This window comes from Carassius auratus, chromosome 27, assembly GCF_003368295.1.
Source record: "Carassius auratus strain Wakin chromosome 27, ASM336829v1, whole genome shotgun sequence".
NCBI classification, from domain to species: domain Eukaryota; kingdom Metazoa; phylum Chordata; class Actinopteri; order Cypriniformes; family Cyprinidae; genus Carassius; species Carassius auratus.
In genome coordinates this window covers 30,391,312-30,413,433 of record NC_039269.1, presented here as the reverse complement: position 1 = coordinate 30,413,433, position 22,122 = coordinate 30,391,312, and the positions used below count along the sequence as shown (strand labels likewise).

At 41.7% G+C, this 22,122-nt stretch overlaps 2 protein-coding genes across 2 annotated transcripts in view; one reads left to right on the top strand and one right to left on the bottom strand.

Annotated features, from left to right (window-relative positions):
• Positions 1 to 22,122, bottom strand: part of zmp:0000000625 (cadherin-2) — a 127,600-nt gene that overhangs the window by 91,372 nt on the left and 14,106 nt on the right. The gene's annotated exons all lie outside the window — the stretch shown is intronic.
• LOC113046199 (uncharacterized) lies at positions 4,928 to 8,385 on the top strand. The gene is made up of 2 exons (XM_026207139.1): positions 4,928 to 6,131; positions 7,944 to 8,385. The coding sequence occupies exons 1-2, from the start codon at positions 5,231 to 5,233 to the stop codon at positions 7,949 to 7,951; spliced, it is 909 nt and encodes a 302-aa protein (XP_026062924.1). The 5' UTR covers positions 4,928 to 5,230; the 3' UTR covers positions 7,952 to 8,385.

The window sequence follows — 22,122 nt, the reverse complement described above, 5'->3', positions numbered from 1 at the left end:
TAGGGCTGGGCAAGCTAACGCATTATTATCGGGTTTACACCGTTTTTTATTATTATTATGAAAGTCTGTTGCTCACTGGCTCTGTATACACATACAGACAAATCATGGGTCACAGGAGGGTATGCTCCCGATCAAATTATTTAGGCTAAGCATCAGCTTTTACAAACCACTGTCCACTGTTATTTTTAACTGAAAATAATGCAACAAGCTCGTAATCACAACTTCATAAATGGGAGATAGGAATTTTATGATAGCACGTGAAGACAGCAGAGAAGCGCCTGCTCAACAAAGTGGAGTGCATTGTTTTGTTAAATTTCTGGTTAATTATTTTGAGTCATATGCGACACGGTAACACACTGCCCTCTCACAATATACAGATTTACATCTGTCACCTTTGCCGCTCAGAAATATTCACGCAATCATGCACCACATATCAGAAGTTCTGATCTATAGACTGATCTATATATAACTGAACCGCGCTCTTGCCCACCTCTTCCAACCCAGCCAGGGACTCCTAAATGGAGCGATCACACTAGTCAGGCGAACCAGGCTTTGGGGGTTAAGATTGCCAAGTGTGAACACACCCTAATTATTCTCCCACAGCCCACACACACACAAGTTTAATTTACCTTCTAATTTAACTTCGAAAAACAGCAGGATATATACAGCATGAGCAAATATATATACAGCACAAAATCCCAGCATTTTTACTTCACTGTTTCAGCAGCATAACAGCATACAACATAGCTCAGCGGCTATAATTCAAACCATTGGATTTTCTTTTTTCATGACAAGGCGGAGTATTAAAAATATCAATGATGTCATCATAGTCCATCATAGAGGAGGTGTTTCTAGTCTGTAAATCCATCGCAGATGAATGCTTTTTCTGCACATGGATCGGGAAAATGCAGACAAGCTTTGCAAAACACAGCATTATTTGTTGAACTATATTCAAGCCATGTGAACTCATTGTACCATTTTGGGGAAAAGCAACAATTATTTCCGGCAAACTCAGTGTAAGGAAATGTGGTCATCACTGGTTGTGAAGGCAGTTCATTAATTGCAGACAAATCATTGGGCATTATGCCGATCTGTGTCGTGGAAGTCTCACCGCTGCACTCCTGTGATGAAAAAGGCGTTTCTGTGTCCTGAGAAGCTTGGTGCCACTTCACTCGCTGTTGCAGAAGCAGACTCAGATGATGTAGATGGCACATTTTATCCTTCTCGCTCATCTTTCTGTGCTTTTTTGGAAAAGCATAATATTTTCCTTTTCGCGGCAGCTGCCATTGTCACCAAATATTAATGAACTCTCAAGCGAAGATGACTAAGTTATGCACAACATGTGACATAGGGTAATCAAATCAAGTTTGAAAACAGCTGCATTTTACCACGTAGCATTTTGATTGGTCAATCTATCAATCAGACCGACAAATCAAATTCTGCTTATTTATTTTTAGCAATTGGAAATCTGAGGGGGCCGGACATGAAAATGAGGGGACCAAGACCCACCCAGGCCCCCTTGTGGCTATGCCACTGGCGTTGGGTCCCGTGATCATGCAGGTCTAAGATGCCTATTATGATTTTATGATCTAGGTTCTGGTCTCTGATCATAACTTGTTTTTCTATAACAAACTATAAAATATTTTCTATAAAATGTTTAATGTCCTGGCAGTGACACATAGCTTGTTTTATATTTAATTTAATTGATTTAATCGCAATTAAAAAAAAAAAGAAAATCGTTGTCTAGCACTACTTTTAATACATTTCAAATTTTTCATCTTCCCATGAATTGTAATAGTGATAATTGAGAAAAAATATATATATATTGTAATATTTTGTATTTTAATACTTATTCATGTGATGGACTATTCATTAATCCATCCAGTGTTTCCCTGCTTATTCCCTTGCCTAAAACATTGAGATCCAGCATGACATGACCCTGTGAGGGTATTAGGCCTTAAAAAGTTGGGTTCGGGAGCCAGGGCTAAAACCACCACAATTATTGAATTCAATTCATAATTAGATATACTACATGTAAGGATGATCACTATCAATTCTGTTATATTAAATAAATGAAGCAAGGAACCACAGGAAAGTCGATTCAAAAGTTTTCTATTCACAATCAATTCCAATCATATTACCTCAAAATTCAGTACATCATATTCAACACATAAAAATAAAATAAAATAAATACAACTAATAAAGAAATAAATAAATAAATCACAATAATTTTGATTCTAGGCCCATTAACATTTACCTTTTAATTACCATACAACAATAAATGAGTGACAAATAAATCAGCAGATAATTAAACAATTAAATGATTCAAACAATTAAAGAAGTTAGTTCACCCAAAAATCTAAATTATGTCATTAATGACTCACCCTCATTTCGTTCCAAACCCTTAAGACCTCCGTTCATCTTCAGAACACAGTTTAAGATATTTTAGATTTAGTCCGAGAGCTCTCAGTCCCTCCATTGAAGCTGTGTGTATGTAGCCCTGAGTGTTTATTGCCCCTTTAAGAGACACATATAAACATTGCCCCTTTAAATTTTGATTTCAGTAACTGAGTTCTGATGATAAGAATTACGTTGACATTTGGTGATAATACTGTTGTGATGTATTTTAGAAAAAAGGGTTACTGTTGTGAAACTCAGCTTCACCGATAGAGGGCACCCTAAGCTGTACACTCAGCTGAGGATTGGTAACTGACGCTAGTAGAGTGAAAGAGCGATCAGTATGTAACGAGTGAGTTTGAGTGCACACGCTACAGAGAGTGTTCCCAATCTAAACTGTCTTTTTCATACTTTCATACAGGTAAGCTGACGAAATTCACCTTGTAGTAATTCACAGCGGTATTATGTGCTTCTAAAACTGTAGTTCTTGCTAGAAACATATTGAGATGTTCAATGTTACACTGGTTCAGAGTTTTTGCACCTAAAATGGCGGACGATCAGATTAACAATCCTGATAAAAGATCATAACTTTCTGCATGAGTGAAAATGAATAGTAAGTGTGTAAAAATACCATGATTCACATAAAAATGTCAGATAGGTGATGCACTAAATCGATGTTGAAGAACCTGAAGTAGTCATGTAGTGTTAAAGAAGTTAAGCTAAAATGCACACGTGTGAGTAGGCCTGTAGTCATCCCACTCACGTGTTAACTTTATTGAGAGTCATTTCATCATAAGCCATTAACTGTGAGAAAGAGCATTTCATGGTGTATTATTAATCAGAAATCAGATTCTGTGTGTTAATAATTTTAGAATCCATTTGCTGAGAATGTAATGTTAAAATATAGAAACCATTATTGGGTTAAAACTGTGATTAAAATAATTAATAAAATGATAAAAAGAGCAATAAGAAAAGTTTATACAATTTATAAATGCTGGAGTAATGCAGTTATATACTGAATTGTGATTTTCAGCGTTTGAGTATAGAGTTTCATTGTACTTACCTGTAATTGTTACCAGAGTCTAATGTGATACTTGAATGTTATTTACTATACTTGCTTCTGCACAGTGTAAGATTGGGTATTGAAGATGTTTAGATTTATTGTATTACAGTGTTAATGGGTTTAGAAAAGGTAACTTTAAGGATATTGTAATGGTGTGTCCCAGTCAATGTCATGAATATGCATAAATGCTTGCACTTTGAGACATTATTTTTGATATTGTTAAGAATACTGAAGCTAGTAGAGTGAAAGAGCGATCAGTATGTAACGAGTGAGTTTGAGTGCACACGCTACAGAGAGTGTTCCCAATCTAAACTGTCTTTTTCATACTTTCATACAGAAAATAAATGTGTTGCACAAAGGAAGAGCACCGCCTCATCTTTGAAAAGTGTAACATATTTTGGCGAGCCAGCCAGGAGGAGGCGACAAAGTGATCAGCATCATTAACCCCCCCTCCTTCCTAACGAGTTGAGCCTTCAACAACATGGACACCAGTCAGATCCTGCGTGATCAAGTGAGTGCAGTTCTGTGGCAGCTTGGGGAAGAGTCTCTCTGGGATGTCTGCAGGTACCTGAAATGTGATGGCCTGGACAGTGGAGAGTCCCGCAGCAGGACACGGAGGGCACTTATCAAGATGGCTGAGTGTGTATTGGATGAGCTTGAGGAGAAACAAGAGTGTGATGAAGTTAAACAGTACTGTGCTGATTTATTAATGTTCATTGAAAGACAAAGTAAAGAGTGTCGTCAACAAGATGAAGTGTACCCATCAGAGAAGCCAGCTCCAAAAGAAGAACAGAAAAAAGATTTTTCACCACACAGCTCTCATGTAAAGAAAAACGATTCCCCACTCAAGAGTCGATTAGAGCCAACTCGCCCATTGCCTGAGGTAACATTGCGAAGAGAGTTTAAAATCTGTGGTCAAATTGGAGAGAGTGGTCAGAGGGATAAATTGTCATATCTCAGTTTAGTCCGTCAGATTGAGCTGGGAATAGAAAAAGGGCACACACAGACGGAAGTAGTAGAAGCTGTAATCAGGGCTGTCAGTCCAGGGCTGCCTTTGAGAGACATGCTAGAAATCAAGCGTGGTCTGACCCTTAGTTCACTTCTCACCATCCTGAAAGGTCACTATCGGGTAGATAGCTCCACTGAACTTTACCACCAGCTGCTTAACATCTCTCAAGAGCCCAAAGAAACTGCTCTGAACTTTGTATTCCGTGCAATTGAGCTGAAAGAGAAGCTGTTATGGAAAGCAGCGAATGAGGACACAGATGAACAGTACAGCAGAGCCGTCATTCAACGCAAGTTCCTCCGCTCAATAGAAACTGGACTTTTAAGTGATTCTGTGAAATTCCAAATTCTACCCTACCTCAGTGATGTGAGTATATCAGATGAAGAACTTATACAGAAAGTGGATGAGGCGGCCAAAGTCGAAAGTGAGAGACAAGAAAAACGGAAAATATCCACTGCTGGTAAAACACCCAAAGTGCAGGAGCTTCAAGCAGATACTCAGGTCAAATCCACACCTGCCCAGAGCCCCTCTAAACTTAAGGAGTCCAACTCAACAGCAGCGATCACAACAGTAAAAGGAAACGACACTAAGCCTGACAGCATGAATGTGCATCAGATGATGGAAGAACTTCGCAAAGAGATGAAGCAAATGTTTCTGGCTGTAATGGAAGCAAGCCCCCGTCCTCCTGAACAAAAGCGGAGAGCGAAAGGCTGCAAGAAATGCAGGGATGAGGGGACAGGTGAGAGCTGTTCGCACTGTTTCAAATGTGGGCAGGAAGGCCATTTCTCTCGTGGATGCAGAGCATCGTCGGGAAACGGGCAGGGACTACTGAGATGGGGCCAGCAGTAGTCCAAGAAACAGCGCCCCAAAATGAGCAGCCATCACCCAGCCCAGTCATTCAACCTATAACAGCCCTTGGAAAGAGAGCATCTGGTGCCTCGTCAGCTGTAAGTGTAGTTAACTATATTCCACCTCGATACCAGCCACAGTTAGTAAGCCTTGTAGGAAGCCGATGTATAGTGGACTGTGTCATGGACAATCGCCCAGTTAGAGCCCTGTGGGACACAGGAGCACAGTCCAGCATAGTGAACGAACCCTGGCGAATGAACCACCTCCCCCACACCATTGTAAAACCCATCTCAGAGTTGTTGGGGGATGAGACACTGACAGTCTTTGCTGCCAATGACACGCCCATTCCATATATCGGCTGGATTGAAGTCAGTTTCAGATTAGGTAGTGACCCCACCAAAATGAATGAACTACAAGTCCCAATGCTTGTGTCAAGTGACCCAGCAGTTGCCAGTGACCCCATCATCGGCTACAACGTCATTGAGGCCATCATTAACAGAAATGAGGAAAAGACAAAAAGGGAAAGAAAGCAGTTGGCACAGAAAGTGAGTAGAGCCCTTGCAATAACAGTGAAAACTGCTCATCGTGTAGTTAAGTTGATGCAGAATGGTGATTCAAATTCAGAGATTGGTGTAGTTCGTACCGGTGGGAAAAGAGTTCCATTACCAGCAAACCAAGTCACCACTGTCTATATAAGAGCACATGTGAGTTCACGAGCCCAAGGTCAACATATGTTCTTTTCACCTGACTTACTTAATCCTCCCCCAGAAGGCATTATTTACAATGATGTACTGGTGCAGATCCCAGAAAGGAGAGTTCCATACATACCCGTCTCCATGACCAACATGACTGATCGCACCATCTGTCTGGACCGTCACAGTGTGATTGGATATCTGGAACCAGTCAAGACCGTATACACAGCACCTATACAAATAAATGAGAATGATACAGGAGCTGAAATGAAGGACAGCACAGTGACAAAGCCTAGTGAAGCAAGTAGCACACCACAACCAGATAACACTCAAGCACGTAGACCAACCTCATGGGACCCTCCTGTGGATCTCTGCCATCTCTCAGAAGGACAGCAAGAGGTGGTGAGGAGGATGTTGCGGGAGGAATGTGAGGCATTTTCCTTTGACAGTGACGATGTGGGGTGTATACCATCACTCAAGATGCATATTACCCTCCATGATACGAGCCCTGTTCAAAAGACCTACATGTCCGTTCCAAAGCCTCTTCACAATGAAGTTAAGGAGTATCTACAGGATTTGTTGAGAAGAGGATGGATCACACCTTCTCGATCCCCTTATTCATCGCCAGTGGTGTGTGTCCGGAAGAAGGATGGTAGTCTTCGTCTCTGTGTTGACTTCAGAGAACTAAATCGTAAGTCGGTCCCTGACCGCCATCCGATTCCGAGGATTCAAGACATGTTGGATGCTCTAGGTGGGAGCTCGTGGTTCTCAGTCTTAGATCAGGGTAAAGCGTACCACCAGGGTTATCTGGATGAGGAGAGCCGTCCTCTCACAGCTTTCATCACACCCTGGGGGCTCTATGAATGGGTGCGCATACCCTTTGGCCTGAGTTCGGCACCCGCAGAGTTTCAGAGGAGCATGGAGCATTGTTTGACTGGGCTGAGAGACACAAGTTGTCTGCCATACCTCGATGACAACCTGGTACACAGTTGTAGCTTCGAGGAGCACGTGGAGCACATCCGTCTTGTTCTCCAGCGTTATAAGGAACATGGTGTGAAGCTGACCCCAAAGAAATGTGAGCTGTTTAAATCGAGTGTGAGGTTTCTTGGCAAGTTGGTGACAGGAGAGGGTTACACAATGGACCCTGCAGAGATGGCTCCAGTGCAGGCGTTAAAGGAGAAGACCCCTGTTACAGTGGGTGATGTACGCCAGATCCTTGGGTTCCTCTCCTACTACAGATCATTCATCCCAAATTTCTCCCGTGTGGCCCACCCACTGTATAACTTACTCACTGTCCCGAACCTCGAGAAGTGCACTCCAGACCCGACCGTGAAGAAGCTCTGTAAAACAGGAAAGAAAAACAAGGGTCACTTACCATCACAGACACCTGTACAGTGGACTAACTCCCACCAGGAAGTGTTGAACCAGCTAATAGATGCACTGACAAAGCCCCCTGTCCTTGGATATCCGGATTTCACCCAGGCGTTCGTATTACATTGTGATGCATCTCAAGTTGGCCTTGGTGCAGTATTATATCAGAGACAGCAGGGAAAGATGAGAGTGATCGCCTATGGCTCCCGCACGCTGAGTCCATCAGAAAAGAGGTACCATCTGCACTCTGGAAAGAGTTAGAGTTTTTAGCATTGAAGTGGGCCATCTGCGAACGTTTCCGGGATTACCTTTACCATGCCCCATCGTTCGTGGTATACACGGATAACAATCCACTAACGTATGTGCTCACCACCGCAAAACTCAACGCAACAGGACACAGATGGGTGGCGGAGTTGGCCGATTATAACTTTACTATCCGGTACCGCCCAGGCAAGAACAACTCCGATGCAGATGGGTTGTCACGGATGCCCTTGGATATTGAGGACTACATGCGTTGCTGTACGGCTGAGGCCAGTCAAGATGTAATCAGTGCATCCATGGAGAGGGTCATAACGGAAAGGATACACCCTTGCCAGGGTGTGGGGTTGATTCAGGTCAGTGCTTTGAGCATGGTGAAGGACAGTGAGACCAGCCAACCTCTCACCACAGATCAAATCCGCAAAGCACAGGAGGAGGATGAAATCCTGTCGAGAGTCCTCTGGTACAAGTCACAGAGCAGGAGGCCAAGTAGAGCTGAAGTGAAAGCAGAAAACCCTGCAGTGTCCATACTGCTGAAACAGTGGCTAAAGGTTCATGTTGGTCAAGATGGTGTTCTGCGCCGTAGAACTTCCCATCGAGAACAACTGCTGCTCCCCAAAGTTTATCATCCGCTGGTCTTCAAAGAACTACACCAGGACATGGGTCACTTGGGGGTCGAAAGAACGCTTGACCTGATTCGAGAACGGTTCTACTGGCCACAGATGAGTAGGGACGTTGAACATTTTGTCAGTAAAGTGCGTGAATGCCTCAAGAAGAAGAAACCGAGTAAGCAGACCCGTGGACCTCTGGTGTCCATCCAGACCACATATCCATTTCAGCTCGTTTCCATAGATTTTCTGCATTTGGAGAAATGTAAGCATGGGTATGAGTATATATTGGTGGTCATGGACCATTTTACAAGATTCGCGCAGGCCTACGCAACTAGGAACAAAGCGGCCAAGACTGTAGCTGACAAGATTTTCAACGATTTTGCCCTTAAGTTCGGGTTTCCCAGCCGACTACATCACGATATGGGTAAAGAGTTTGAGAACAGATTGATGGCCAGCTTGAAGAAACTCTCTGGCATCCAGGGCTCGCACACGACACCATACCACCCCCAGGGTAACGGGCAGGTGGAGAGGTTTAACCGTACCCTGTTGTCCATGCTGCGTACCCTGGAGGACAAGGAGAAGGAGGATTTGAAGGAATACCTCGCTAAAGTTGTCCACGCGTACAACTGCACAAAGAATGAGGCAACAGGTTACGCGCCCTATTACCTTATCTTTGGACGTTCTCCTCACCTGCCTATTGATCTGTTATTTAATCTGGAAAAGGATGAGGCCCGTGACACCTATGATGACTACGTGAGTCATTGGAAGACGAGAATGCAGGAGGCATACAAGATTGCGGCAAAAACAGCTGTCAAGGGAGCAGTTCGGGGAAAAGTCCTCTATGACAGAAAAGTTCAGGGGAGAGACCTCCACCCCGGCGACAGAGTTCTCCTCAGAAACCTCACTCCCAGAGGGGGTCCTGGAAAGATCCAGTCCTACTGGGAGGGTCAAGTGTACAAAGTGAAGGGGAGAAAAGCCGATGGCAGTCCCGTTTATGAGATCAGTCCAGAAAGTGGTAAAGGAAGAGACAGAGTGGTTCATAGAAATCTTCTGCCGCCCTGTGATTTCCTTCCCGTTGATCAGCCACCAGCAGAGATTCGTCAGCAACACAAGTCCCAGAGCTTTTCAAAGGGAAGAACCAAGCCAGAACGACAGCATTGGCAACAGCTAGAGCAGAGTGACACCTCCAGCGACGAATGCAGCGGCAACTACCAGTGGCATCTCAGACCTGGCCGAGGGACACGGCAAAGACAGGGTTCATTGAATCCTCTAGCAGAGCCTTTTCAGCCTCAGCAGAGTCCTCAGCACCACGAAGAGGATGTGCCACTACAAAGCGAAGAGGATGTGCCACTACAAAGCGAAGAGGATATGCCACTACAAAGCGAAGAGGATTTGCCACTACAAAGCAAAGAGGATATGCCACTACAATCTCAGCAACCTGACTTAAGTCCTGATAGGCCTGAGCATGGTGAATCCGAAGCCGACTCTCTGGTTCTGATGCAAAGGGAGAAACAGGTGGTAAGACGGCGACCCCAGAGACTGAGACACCAGCCTGTGGTACTGAGCTATGATACATTGGGTCAACCGTCCTTGGTACAAAGAAACTGTAAGGTAACAGAGACTCAAGTAACACAGACTAATGGTTACTGGAGGCCTTGGATGGCTGAGGTGTTCTAAAGTGATGTTTTCCTTGTTCACGGAAATGTCCGGAGACATTTAATTTTGTGGGGGAGAGTGTAGCCCTGAGTGTTTATTGCCCCTTTAAGAGACACATATAAACATTGCCCCTTTAAATTTTGATTTCAGTAACTGAGTTCTGATGATAAGAATTACGTTGACATTTGGTGATAATACTGTTGTGATGTATTTTAGAAAAAAGGGTTACTGTTGTGAAACTCAGCTTCACCGATAGAGGGCACCCTAAGCTGTACACTCAGCTGAGGATTGGTAACTGACGCTAGTAGAGTGAAAGAGCGATCAGTATGTAACGAGTGAGTTTGAGTGCACACGCTACAGAGAGTGTTCCCAATCTAAACTGTCTTTTTCATACTTTCATACAGGTAAGCTGACGAAATTCACCTTGTAGTAATTCACAGCGGTATTATGTGCTTCTAAAACTGTAGTTCTTGCGAGAAACATATTGAGATGTTCAATGTTACACTGGTTCAGAGTTTTTGCACCTAAAATGGCGGACGATCAGATTAACAATCCTGATAAAAGATCATAACTTTCTGCATGAGTGAAAATGAATAGTAAGTGTGTAAAAATACCATGATTCACATAAAAATGTCAGATAGGTGATGCACTAAATCGATGTTGAAGAACCTGAAGTAGTCATGTAGTGTTAAAGAAGTTAAGCTAAAATGCACACGTGTGAGTAGGCCTGTAGTCATCCCACTCACGTGTTAACTTTATTGAGAGTCATTTCATCATAAGCCATTAACTGTGAGAAAGAGCATTTCATGGTGTATTATTAATCAGAAATCAGATTCTGTGTGTTAATAATTTTAGAATCCATTTGCTGAGAATGTAATGTTAAAATATAGAAACCATTATTGGGTTAAAACTGTGATTAAAATAATTAATAAAATGATAAAAAGAGCAATAAGAAAAGTTTATACAATTTATAAATGCTGGAGTAATGCAGTTATATACTGAATTGTGATTTTCAGCGTTTGAGTATAGAGTTTCATTGTACTTACCTGTAATTGTTACCAGAGTCTAATGTGATACTTGAATGTTATTTACTATACTTGCTTCTGCACAGTGTAAGATTGGGTATTGAAGATTTTTAGATTTATTGTATTACAGTGTTAATGGGTTTAGAAAAGGTAACTTTAAGGATATTGTAATGGTGTGTCCCAGTCAATGTCATGAATATGCATAAATGCTTGCACTTTGAGACATTATTTTTGATATTGTTAAGAATACTGAAGCTAGTAGAGTGAAAGAGCGATCAGTATGTAACGAGTGAGTTTGAGTGCACACGCTACAGAGAGTGTTCCCAATCTAAACTGTCTTTTTCATACTTTCATACAGAAAAATAAATGTGTTGCACAAAGGAAGAGCACCGCCTCATCTTTGAAAAGTGTAACATGTACGGTCTACTGTCCATGTCCAGAAAGGTAAGAAAAACATCATCAAAGTAGTCCATGTGACATCAGAGGGTGTCTGATGAAGCATTGAAAATACATTTTGGTCCAAAAATAGCAAAAACTACGACTTTATTCAGCATTGTTTTCTCTTCCGTGTCTGTGTGAGAGAGAGTTCAAATCAAATCAGTTTGTGATATCCGGTTCGCGAACGAATCGTTCGATGTAACCAGATCTTTTTGAATGAGTTCACCAAATCGAACTGAATCGTTTTAAACGGTTCACGTCTCCAATACGCATTAATCCACAAATGACTTAAGCTGTTAACTTTTTTGAACTGCTGTGAAGAGAGAACTGAAGATGAACACCGACCCGAGCCAGATATATTCAACATAATGAAAATATAAATATACTATGCAAAAATGTGTACCTATACATAAACTAAAAAAAAAAAAAAAAAAACTATCCTAATACTTCACATAAATACTGTACCTTTAAACAACTAACCTACATACAGATTTTGACTATAAATATACTATTTATAAATATTTGCCTGTTAATAGATTAAAAAAAAAAATTATACGACTGCTTCATGTAGTACTGTACATTTGCAAAGAGAAACATTGTAAGTCAAGCAGCTGGGTGGGGAATGTGCAAGATGATTTGTAGTGCATGGGCATGTAAACATACACATATTACTCATATGCGTCTTTTTTGTGATTATGAAAACACAGCAGTGTGTGTAAAAAGTGTCTAGTGTGCATAGAGGAGAGTGTATTTGAGACAGTTTTTCTGTGTTGTGGTAAGGTTGGGGCCCAAGGTTGTGTGGGTTTCAGAGGAGGGTGGGGTGATTTAAGTTCAGGGCTCTCACAGACTGGGGGGAAAAGCTGTTGAGCAGTCTGGCGGAGTGGGCTCTGATGCTCTGGTACCGTCTTCCTTATGGTAGGAGCTGAAAGAAACTGAGAGGGATGGGTGGGGTACTTTATGATACTGTTGGCTTTGCTGGAGCATCGTGTAAGTAGAATAGGTGGAAGGAGACTTGCTCTTTTCAGCCAGCAGAGAAAGTGTAGGCGCTGTTGTGCCTTCTTGGAGACTGACATGGTGTTGGTGGTCCAGGTGAGATCCTCTGTGATCTGCACCCCCAGGAATTTAGTGCATCTGACCCTCTCCACGGTCAAGCTGTCCATGGTCAGTGGAGGGTTGTCAACAGAGTTTCTCCTAAAGTCCATCAGAACCTCCTTTTTCTTACACACATTGAGCGACAGGTTGTTAGGTTCACACCATTCAGCCAGCTGTGCCACTTCCTCTCTGTAGTGCGTTTCATCATTGTTGCTGATGAGACCTACCACAGGTGTAGGTGCAGTAGTGGGTCAGCAGCATGAAGAGCAGGTATATATAAGCAGGTATTCGCCACAGGATTCTCAAGTTACTTTGACTGAAGTGACGACTGAGTCGTGCAGCTACATAGCGTGGCTAGCAACACAGTACTTGTTACCATATCTCAGGGAACCGATGTTACGTTAAGTAACCTAGTATGTTGTAGTAGTGGGCCCGAACTCCAATGAGGCATTGAAGTCCCAACGAAGAGTACGCTAGAAAAACTGAGTCTACTAGTGTTGGGCGATATGGTTATTTTTCAAATCATCATATCGTCAGCCCGTGAGATCGACGATACACAATATTATCGTGCCTAGGTGGAGCAAGAGAGAGCCTATGGAATCATCAATAATCAAAAAAATATACTTTCAAACATACTGATAAACTAACGTTAAATATAAAAATACTGTATTTAAAACAGCTAGTTCATATATAGTCGGACGCAACTGTCATATCGCGCGTCCTGTGACAAATCTGCTGCATCTGTACACGGTCTAAATGTTCTGTTAAGTCCGTAAACGGTGAAAATCAATAGTAGATTTCATTTAAAGTCAACCAGTTTAACACTAATATTGGGCATAAATGAACATGTTAAATATAAAGTATTTAAAACAGGTAAGTTCATATGTTTGGAGTAAGTTTAATTGAACTGATGCATCAGTCATACAGCGCTCCGGACCGCGCGCCTCATGACGAGATCGACGCACCGCCACAGAAACAAGAATGAGATGCATCCTAACATAACTGTGTTATGTGGATGTGACGAGTGGGGCGGGGCCGAGAGACGGGATGCCTTCACACAGCGCCCCCCAACTGTCCTTCTGCAAGCCATCCCCATGGCCAAGCCCTGTTCCATCTAACAAGAGTTCTTCCAGGGGGCCAGGGCTGTTACACAGGCCTGACTCACCCAGATGTGCAGGCGTCCATGACGCCATGCATTGGATGGAACTTGTGGTTTCAACCAGTGCTGAAGGGGGCACATACGAAGCAGAACCAACTGTAGCACTGGCTATGCTGCTGCCACTTTATAAGGACAAACGGAACTGATCTTGAAGGAGGTCGCCAGTCTCTGTATAGACAGAACCTGATCCAGCGCCAACTACAGCTCAAAAATTGTTCCCAGGAATGATATACACAGGATAGAAAACAACAAGCTATTGGCAAAATTGAGTCCCAGGCACTCCAGGTGGCTGAAGAGGAGGGTCCTATGTGATATTAACCCTCTGGAGTCGATTCACGTGTATACGTGTGATGAGGCATTTTCTTCTAATAACTGATTTTGATCATACAGATAAGAGCAATACATCAATCGAATCTGTAAAGGGTTTATTTTTTTGTATAAAGACATAATAATAACAAAACTTTGTGCATTTATAAAATAAAGATAACAAACAAGGTGTGCTGTCTGAAGCCTTTGTCTGCGGTGATCTTCATTTAGAAACACGCCATTAAAAGGAACTGTAACTCCGTGAATACTCAACAAAGAGACATGAGAGATATATATATAGAAAGCTTGACATGTGTAACATATCAGACCCAAACCAAACAAATTAAAGATTCGATCAGGACCATGGTTGAAACATGCGGAGCCAAATTCCTCAGAAAGGCAACAGGATGTTGTAAATAAATTAATAGTGCCACAAGTCAGAAGCAAGTCCACTAACCAACCAACTCTTTCACAGAACAGCTTTCAACATTAACACCATTAGAACAATTATTGATAATTTCAATTCGGAAAAGAGATTGTCAAATTTGGGGCACGTAATCAAGATTGATGGTCAAAGAGATGCACAGCCGGACCATCACATGTAAACTCATGAGAGTAAACAAGAGTGTTGGATTGTCTTTCCCCCACCTAGAAGAACCAGACTGAAATTCCTAAGGGGAACTTTTAACCTCTGGTGTTTAACTCAAAAAAGACTTCTAAAGGAATATCAGTCCATTGCTTAACACCATATAATTCATGAAACCCGCACATTTGACTATCATGTTTTTAATCACTTATTGTGTATGTATTTTTAATAACTATTGAATAGCTATTATGTATAGCAATTATGAATAGCTAGTATGTATGTGTTTCAATCTGGTTGATTGAAACGTTTCTGACCATTAGTTATTTGTCAAATGTATCATATTCTTGTTATACAAAAAACATCGAATTGATTTTAAAATATTGCTTATTACTTATAAAGCCCTGAATGGTTTAGCACCTCAGTATTTGAATGAGCTCCTTTTACATTATACTCCTCTACGTCCGCTACGTTCTCAAAACTCAGGCAATTTGATAATACCTAGAATATCAAAATCAACTGCAGGCGGCAGATCCTTTTCCTATTTGGCGCCTAAACTCTGGAATAACCTACCTAACATTGTTCGGGAGGCAGACACACTCTTGCAGTTTAAATCTAGATTAAAGACCCATCTCTTTAACCTGGCTTACACATAACATACTAATATGCTTTTAATATCCAAATCCGTTAAAGGATTTTTAGGCTGCATTAATTAGGTAAACCGGAACCGGAAACACTTCCCATAACACCCTATGTACTTGCTACATCATTAGAAGAATGGCATCTACGCTAATATTTGTCTGTTTCTCTCTTGTTCCGAGGTCACCGTAGCCACCAGATCCAGTCTGTATCCAGATCAGAGTGTCACTGCAGTCACCCGGATCCAGTACGTATCCAGACCAGATGGTGGATCAGCACCTAGAAAGGACCTCTACATCCCTGAAAGACAGCGGAGACCAGGACAACTAGAGCCCCAGATACAGATCCCCTGTAAAGACCTTGTCTCAGAGGAGCACCAGGACAAGACCACAGGAAACAGATGATTCTTCTGCACAATCTGACTTTGCTGCAGCCTGGAATTTAACTACTGGTTTCGTCTGGTCAAAGGAGAACTGACCCCCAACTGAGCCTGGTTTCTCCCAAGGTTTTTTCTCCATTCTGTCACCGATGGAGTTTCGGTTCCTTGCTGCTGTCGCCTCTGGCTTGCTTAGTTGGGGTCACTTCATCTACAGCGATATCGTTGATTTGATTGCAAATAAATGCACAGACACTATTTAAACTGAACAGAGATGACATCACTGAATTCAATGATGAACTGCCTTTAACTATCATTTTGCATTATTGACACACTGTTTTCCTAATGAATGTTGTTCAGTTGCTTTGACGCAATGTATTTTGTTTAAAGCGCTATATAAATAAAGGTGACTTGACTTGACTTGACTTATAGGAATCATGTCAAAAATTATACCCTGCAAGAGTGGGAAAATTCGGACCACGTGCTTGATAAGATAACATATGATTTATGATACCCCAAGCAAAGACAATATCTAACTGGTCAAGACAACATTTGAGATGTGGCCAAAAGGCCAGTTTAAATATTCAGGACACCATCAAATTTAGCTTTTAGCTTTTCCTTTTCAGCTGCTGTTTTTAATCATGACTTTTAGCATGGTTCCAGCGTGCGTCGGCCTGCATGCCTGCTGCTACTTAATGATGATGAGAAGAAACACCTCTTAGTCTAGTCAAACTTTTGTTCTTTTGCTTTAGTTTTCTTTTCTTTTCCATTGAGAGTTCTGTGTTCTGAGCTAAGTTTTGTAATGGTGTGTCTCCGAGTCTGACCTCACGTGCCAGTCTGAAACTTCAACCAGCCCACAACTCAAGACGTCACTTCAACGACTACTGAACTTCCAGCCAGTCAGCAACCTCGGGAAACCCCTTTCCAACGACAACAAAGGAAACCCCCGTTACACAGGCAACATAAGAACCTCCAGACTCTGATCTGTACTGGTGTATCTAATATAATTTTAACCTCATTGAGGAACTCAATGTGAGGGTTAACTAAGTGATTGATGGTTGTTCATGTCTATGCAATTTCACATATTGCTGTTAACTTGGGATTTCACATTTTCATTCTCTTTAACTCATTCTTCCCTAACTTTCTATCTTCCTGCAACTTGTGTGAACGTGTGAGTGCATGTGCTTATGTGTTATTTTTTATTTATTATTTTTTATGTCTTAGATTTATCTAGTAAAGCCTTATTCATATTGAAAAGAGAAGTATCTTGTGTTTTGTGCTTACAAGTTAATGTCTTAAACTGCTGATCTTGTTACTGTGCTAATTAATAGTTTTCACTATACTTTGGATATTAATATCCATTGCAGACTTGATGTTATACGGGTCATTCAATGAATCGCTAACCATCTCAGTGATCAGCCTTGAAACAGTGATTCTGTTCAAATTCCCTTTAAAATCTTAACTGATTCCCTTTTAGCTAAATTGGCCTGTTTCCCTTACACGTCTACTTTTAAACTAAACAAGTGCTACTGAAAACAAATATACTGTAAAAAAGTAATCCGTATAAAAAAACAACACGATGTCCAGTCTTTCACATCTCCCTTCATTATATCTAATGCGACCACGCCCATGCGCTGAACATGCTATAGAGATTATAATGTTCCACTGAAGCGCACGGCTTGAATGCGCCAATACAGAAAACAAAGCAGCGAGACTGTTGTTTTTTTTTCACATTAATAATGATGATACTAATAACAATAAAAGGTTATTTATTTATTTATTTTTTTGTAGAAAATCAGTGTGTGACTGAAGCAATGATGCAAAAAATTCAGCTTTGAAAGCTTTGATTGTTCCTAATAAACTGTTTAACTGCACTCGCAAGTGAATATTAAATTATTTTGTGGGATAATTAAATATATTCTAAATAAACTAAAAACAAAAAATCTATATATTTATTTTGTCCTCACATTCTTTCTTGTAGCTCTTCCCTTTAGTCATACACCTGACTGAAAGGCTCATTATGCAGCTCATTATGAGGGCCTTTGTCTTCTCAGGTGTAAATCCCGATATAATGCTGATAGTCCACGCCCTCTTGCATAGATACTTTCTACACAAACAGTGTCTTAGAAAATTTAAATCAATATATTGTTTTCTGTGAGTGAGTAAACAAGATCTTTTTCACATAATGTAGAAAGAAAAATTCTAGACTATAAGATCCAGTTCTCAAAAGTCCCGGGAACCAATGTTCTGTATGTGTCTTATGGATTTATTCAAGTGATTTACAATTTTTTGTTTTTCACTAATGACGCATACATTTTTTTTTTCTCAAAAACACAATCATGTACATACATGCTGCTCATATATTATTATGGCCCCGTTTGTGCTGATTAGAGTGATATTAGACTTAAGCCATTTAGATGTTTATAAGCAACTGAAAAAAGCACAAATGTCAGGGAATGAAAAAAACTTCTCCAGGCCCCCAAAATACGCTTAGACCTCAGAGGGTTAATTTTGCCTCTGACTGGGCCAGAAGGAGCCAGTCTTCGAGGTAGTTGAGAAGTGGAGCCGCATCCATGAACTTCATAAAAATGGGGGTGGGGAGAAAGTATGTTTCCAGTAAAAAGAACCAGTCTCTTAAGCGAATTTTCGCAAAGATCTGTTTCAGCATAGTGTTATGTCTTGCTTGTGGAGGGGGAAACATGCCAAAATAAACAACAAATTATACATTCACTCCCTATCTAGTCCCCAAACCAGGAGAAAAACATGTATAGGACAAAAGGAAAGGCGCCCACCACCCCACAGCTTCCAAAAGGGTAACAATAAAACATGGAGAGTTAGAATCAGAAATCAGAATCAGAAAGAGCTTTATTCTTTCTGATTCTGAGTCAACAATACTTCAGATTAATGAAGATAACAACAATACATAAAGGCTTCAACAAACTAAGCTGGGCAGGGCTGAACAAAGGGCCTGTTCTGGAGAGAAGTTCTCATCTTCTGGAGTTTCTGCTCAGCTTTTATACTGCTTCTCCTTCAGTAGGCAAGTAGGTGCAGTTGGAAAGGGAAATCAGCTTCCTGACAGAGTAGAAATAGTGGGAGGATCCAGAGAAGCAGGAGACACATAGAGAGAGAGAGGAATACAACAAAAAGAAACATACCACAATAGAGATAACACAAAATAGATTTTTTTCACTGGACGTAACAGTATTCATCCTGAACGACCTTTTCATGAGGGTGTGATTCAGGTGTCTGAGATCAAGGATGTGCTGGAGTCCACCATATTTGTTTTAGGGGACTAGGAAATAGTGGCTGTGAATTGCAGTGAATAACCCCATTTTTTTTGTCTCCAACACCCAGTTTGGCACTACAGGGATGGCCTGTCAGGCCTCAGCCCATGTGACAAGGGGTTGGATTAAACTGAGAGTCTGGTCATTGTATGGGGACCCCACACTCAGAAGAGGAAATTTGCTTTCCCTGAAAATGCTTTTAGAAAATGCCTTGCTAGACTTAATCCTCTCATAGCAGAGTAGTCAGCCCCTGTACATGCTGCCTTAGTGTGGGCGTGGCCCAGAAGCGTCCAATTTAAAGCTGTTAGTGGAGTGGTGGAGAGTGATGCAAGCAGGGGCTTTGCCGGCATTAAATCACTCAAGCCTGATCGATAATAGCAAAACGGCCTGCATTTAACTTTGATCTGCCTGGGAGAACAAAGCTGCTCATATACCGCAGTGCACTTATCCTTATTTGTAACACACTGTCAGATTAAAAACGCATGATGAGTGTCGAGCATGAGATCGATCAGACCCGGTTGCTTAGTTCCTAAACTTCGCCGTTTCTTTCTCTGAGGCTTGCTGAGAGAGGATAAACGAGAGAGCAGGGCTATTTTCAGTGAAAGACGGTCCATGAGTGGAGAAGAGCAAGACTCATGCTCGAGTGAGTATATCGTCTCAGTAAGCGCAGGTGTATCTGAGTACAATGGGCAGGGTGAGAATGTGGGTACAGTGCTGGCATGCAATCGCTTAGAATCGGCTGCTTGGCATACTGACTCCGCTGTTTCTCTCTCGAAAGACTCATTGAGAGAGGAGAAATGGGAGAGCGGGGCTGCCTCCAGTGGAGGGGGTCCACAAGTGGAGAAGAAGTCAACGGTGACAAGTCCCAATGATTATCGCCCTGTAGCACTGACTACCATCACAATGAAGTGCTTTGAACGTCGGGTCAAAAAACACATCCACTCCACTTTGCCCTCTTCACTAGACCGTTTACAATTTGCATATTACCCCAACCACTGATGCAATCTCCCACACCCTGCACTTCGTCTTATCACATCTGAACACAAAATACTGTCAGAATGCTGTTCATTGACTTCAGCTCAGCATTCAATACAATCATTCCACAACAACTAGTGAGTAAACTCTCTTTACTGGGTTTCAACACACCACTCTGCAATTGGATTTTAGACTTCCTGATAGAGAGATCACAGTCAGTGCACATGGGTGGCAGAACATCAGGCATCATCACATTAAGCACAGGTGCCCCTCAGGGCTGTGTTCTCAGTCAACTGTTGTTCATGCTGCTTACACACGACTGCACAGCCAAGAGAGAATCCAACCTCATTGTCAAGTATGCTGATGACACCACAGTAGTGGGCCTCATCAGCAACGATAACGAAACACCATACAGAGATGAGCTGAAAAAACTTGCAAGCTGGTGCTACAGCAAAAATCTGTCTCTCAATGTAGACAAGACGAAAGAAATCATTGTGGATTTCCAGAAAAATGTAACTGATCATCTTCCCCTGCTCATCAGTGGCTCTGCTGTAGAGAGAGTCAGGAGCACCAAGTTTCTTGATGTGCACATTTCTGACGACATTACCTAGTCCATCAACAACTCCACTGTGAAGAAGGCACAACAACACCTTCATTTCCTAAGGAAGATGAAGAGAGCCAGCCTCCCATCCCCACCACCTTTTACAGAGGAACTGTGGAGAGCTTCCTGGCCAGCTGCATCACTGTGTGGTCCGGAAACTGCAAAACAGCAGAACGCAAAACGCTCCAGCGCATAGTGAGGACAGCTCAGAGGATCATAGGGGTCTCCCTCCCCTCAATCCAGGACATCTACCAGGCACACTGTGTAAGCAGAGCCTCTGCAATTGTAGAAGATTCATCTCACCCCTCCAACCATCTGTTTGAACCTCTGCCATCAGGGAGAAGTCTACATAGCATCAGGACCCACACGACAAGGTTCTGCAACAGCTTTTCCCCCAGGCTGTCAGAATACTGAATAAGCTGTTTCTTCTCCATTCTGTCACCGATGGAGTTTTGGTTCCTTGCCGCTGTCGCCTCTGGCTTGCTTAAGCCACGTTTCTACTGCAGGAATTTTACCCAGAAACTAGGAACTCTCACCTCGGCTTGTCCTGACATTCGCCGCTGGCTCTGATGTCTCTTTAGAGTTTAAACATAAAATATAATTCATTTTGGGTAAATCTAACAGGTAATCTTTGGACTGTATTTAATTTATCTATATGTTAAAATTTAAATAAAAACAGGCAATTGATATAATATTTTGTTTCATTGTAATGGCTGTATATATACATGTTTCCCTGAACTAAGTACATTTCTGCGCTATTCATATATTTAAATGAAAACGAAAGGAGGCAGTGGTATTTGATATCCCATTTCGTTTTATTGTAAATATACTGAGAGGAAAACTGCAGTAGCCGAGGTGAGCTGACTGAAGTTATGAAGTACGCTGCTGTTTGCAGATTTACTGGATTTGCGTCGTCACGGACACCACACTCCTGAGTTGAATGCATAAATTCTGAACTATCGAGGACGCAAGTCCGAAAATTTGCATACTTTTTATTGAGAAACGCGCGTCACCAGACTATTTGCCTAATCTTCACGGTACTTTAGTTTTGGTGGAAACGAAGAAAGCAATAGGTCTGGGGGGGTGGGGGGGGGGGGGGATAATCCCTGTAGAAAAGAAGTTCCTAGTTCAATTGTTCCGGGTAATTTCGGTGGAAACTCTGCATTAGTTGGGGACACTTAATTTACAGCGATATCATTGACTTTATTGCAAATGCTTGCACAGATACTATTTAAACTGAATTGAGCTGGATAATGACATCACCGAATTCAATGATGAACTGCTTTTAACTGTAATTTTGCATTATTGACACACTGTTTTCCTAATGAATGTTGTTCAGTTGCTTTGACGCAATCTGTTTTGTTTAAAGCACTATATAAATAAAGGTGACTTGACTTGATTTAGCTCTGCAATATAGACACTCTTGCACAACTGCACAATGGTGAGTTTACATAAATACACACTCAACCCACCCAATATGCACTAAAGACACTCTGTGTAAATGAACACATTCTAACCGTATATCTGCTCTGAGCCAACTCAGTTGTGCACAAGCACTTTATTCTTAAACTCTAATATTTCTTACATTCCTAGAATTTCACATTTCTGCCTCATTTAACTCTTCTGCCTTTTTTATTGTGCTCATCATGTTTATTGCCCATTATATTTAATGTGCTCTTATAACTGACCACTGTTGTCATGAACACATGTGTATACTTGTTTTGTCAGTGTCTTTGCACCT

Bases quoted from the DNA above. Each gene is read 5' to 3' on its own strand.
- LOC113046199 (XM_026207139.1), top strand. From the start codon at position 5,231: ATGTGGGCAGGAAGGCCATTTCTCTCGTGGATGCAGAGCATCGTCGGG.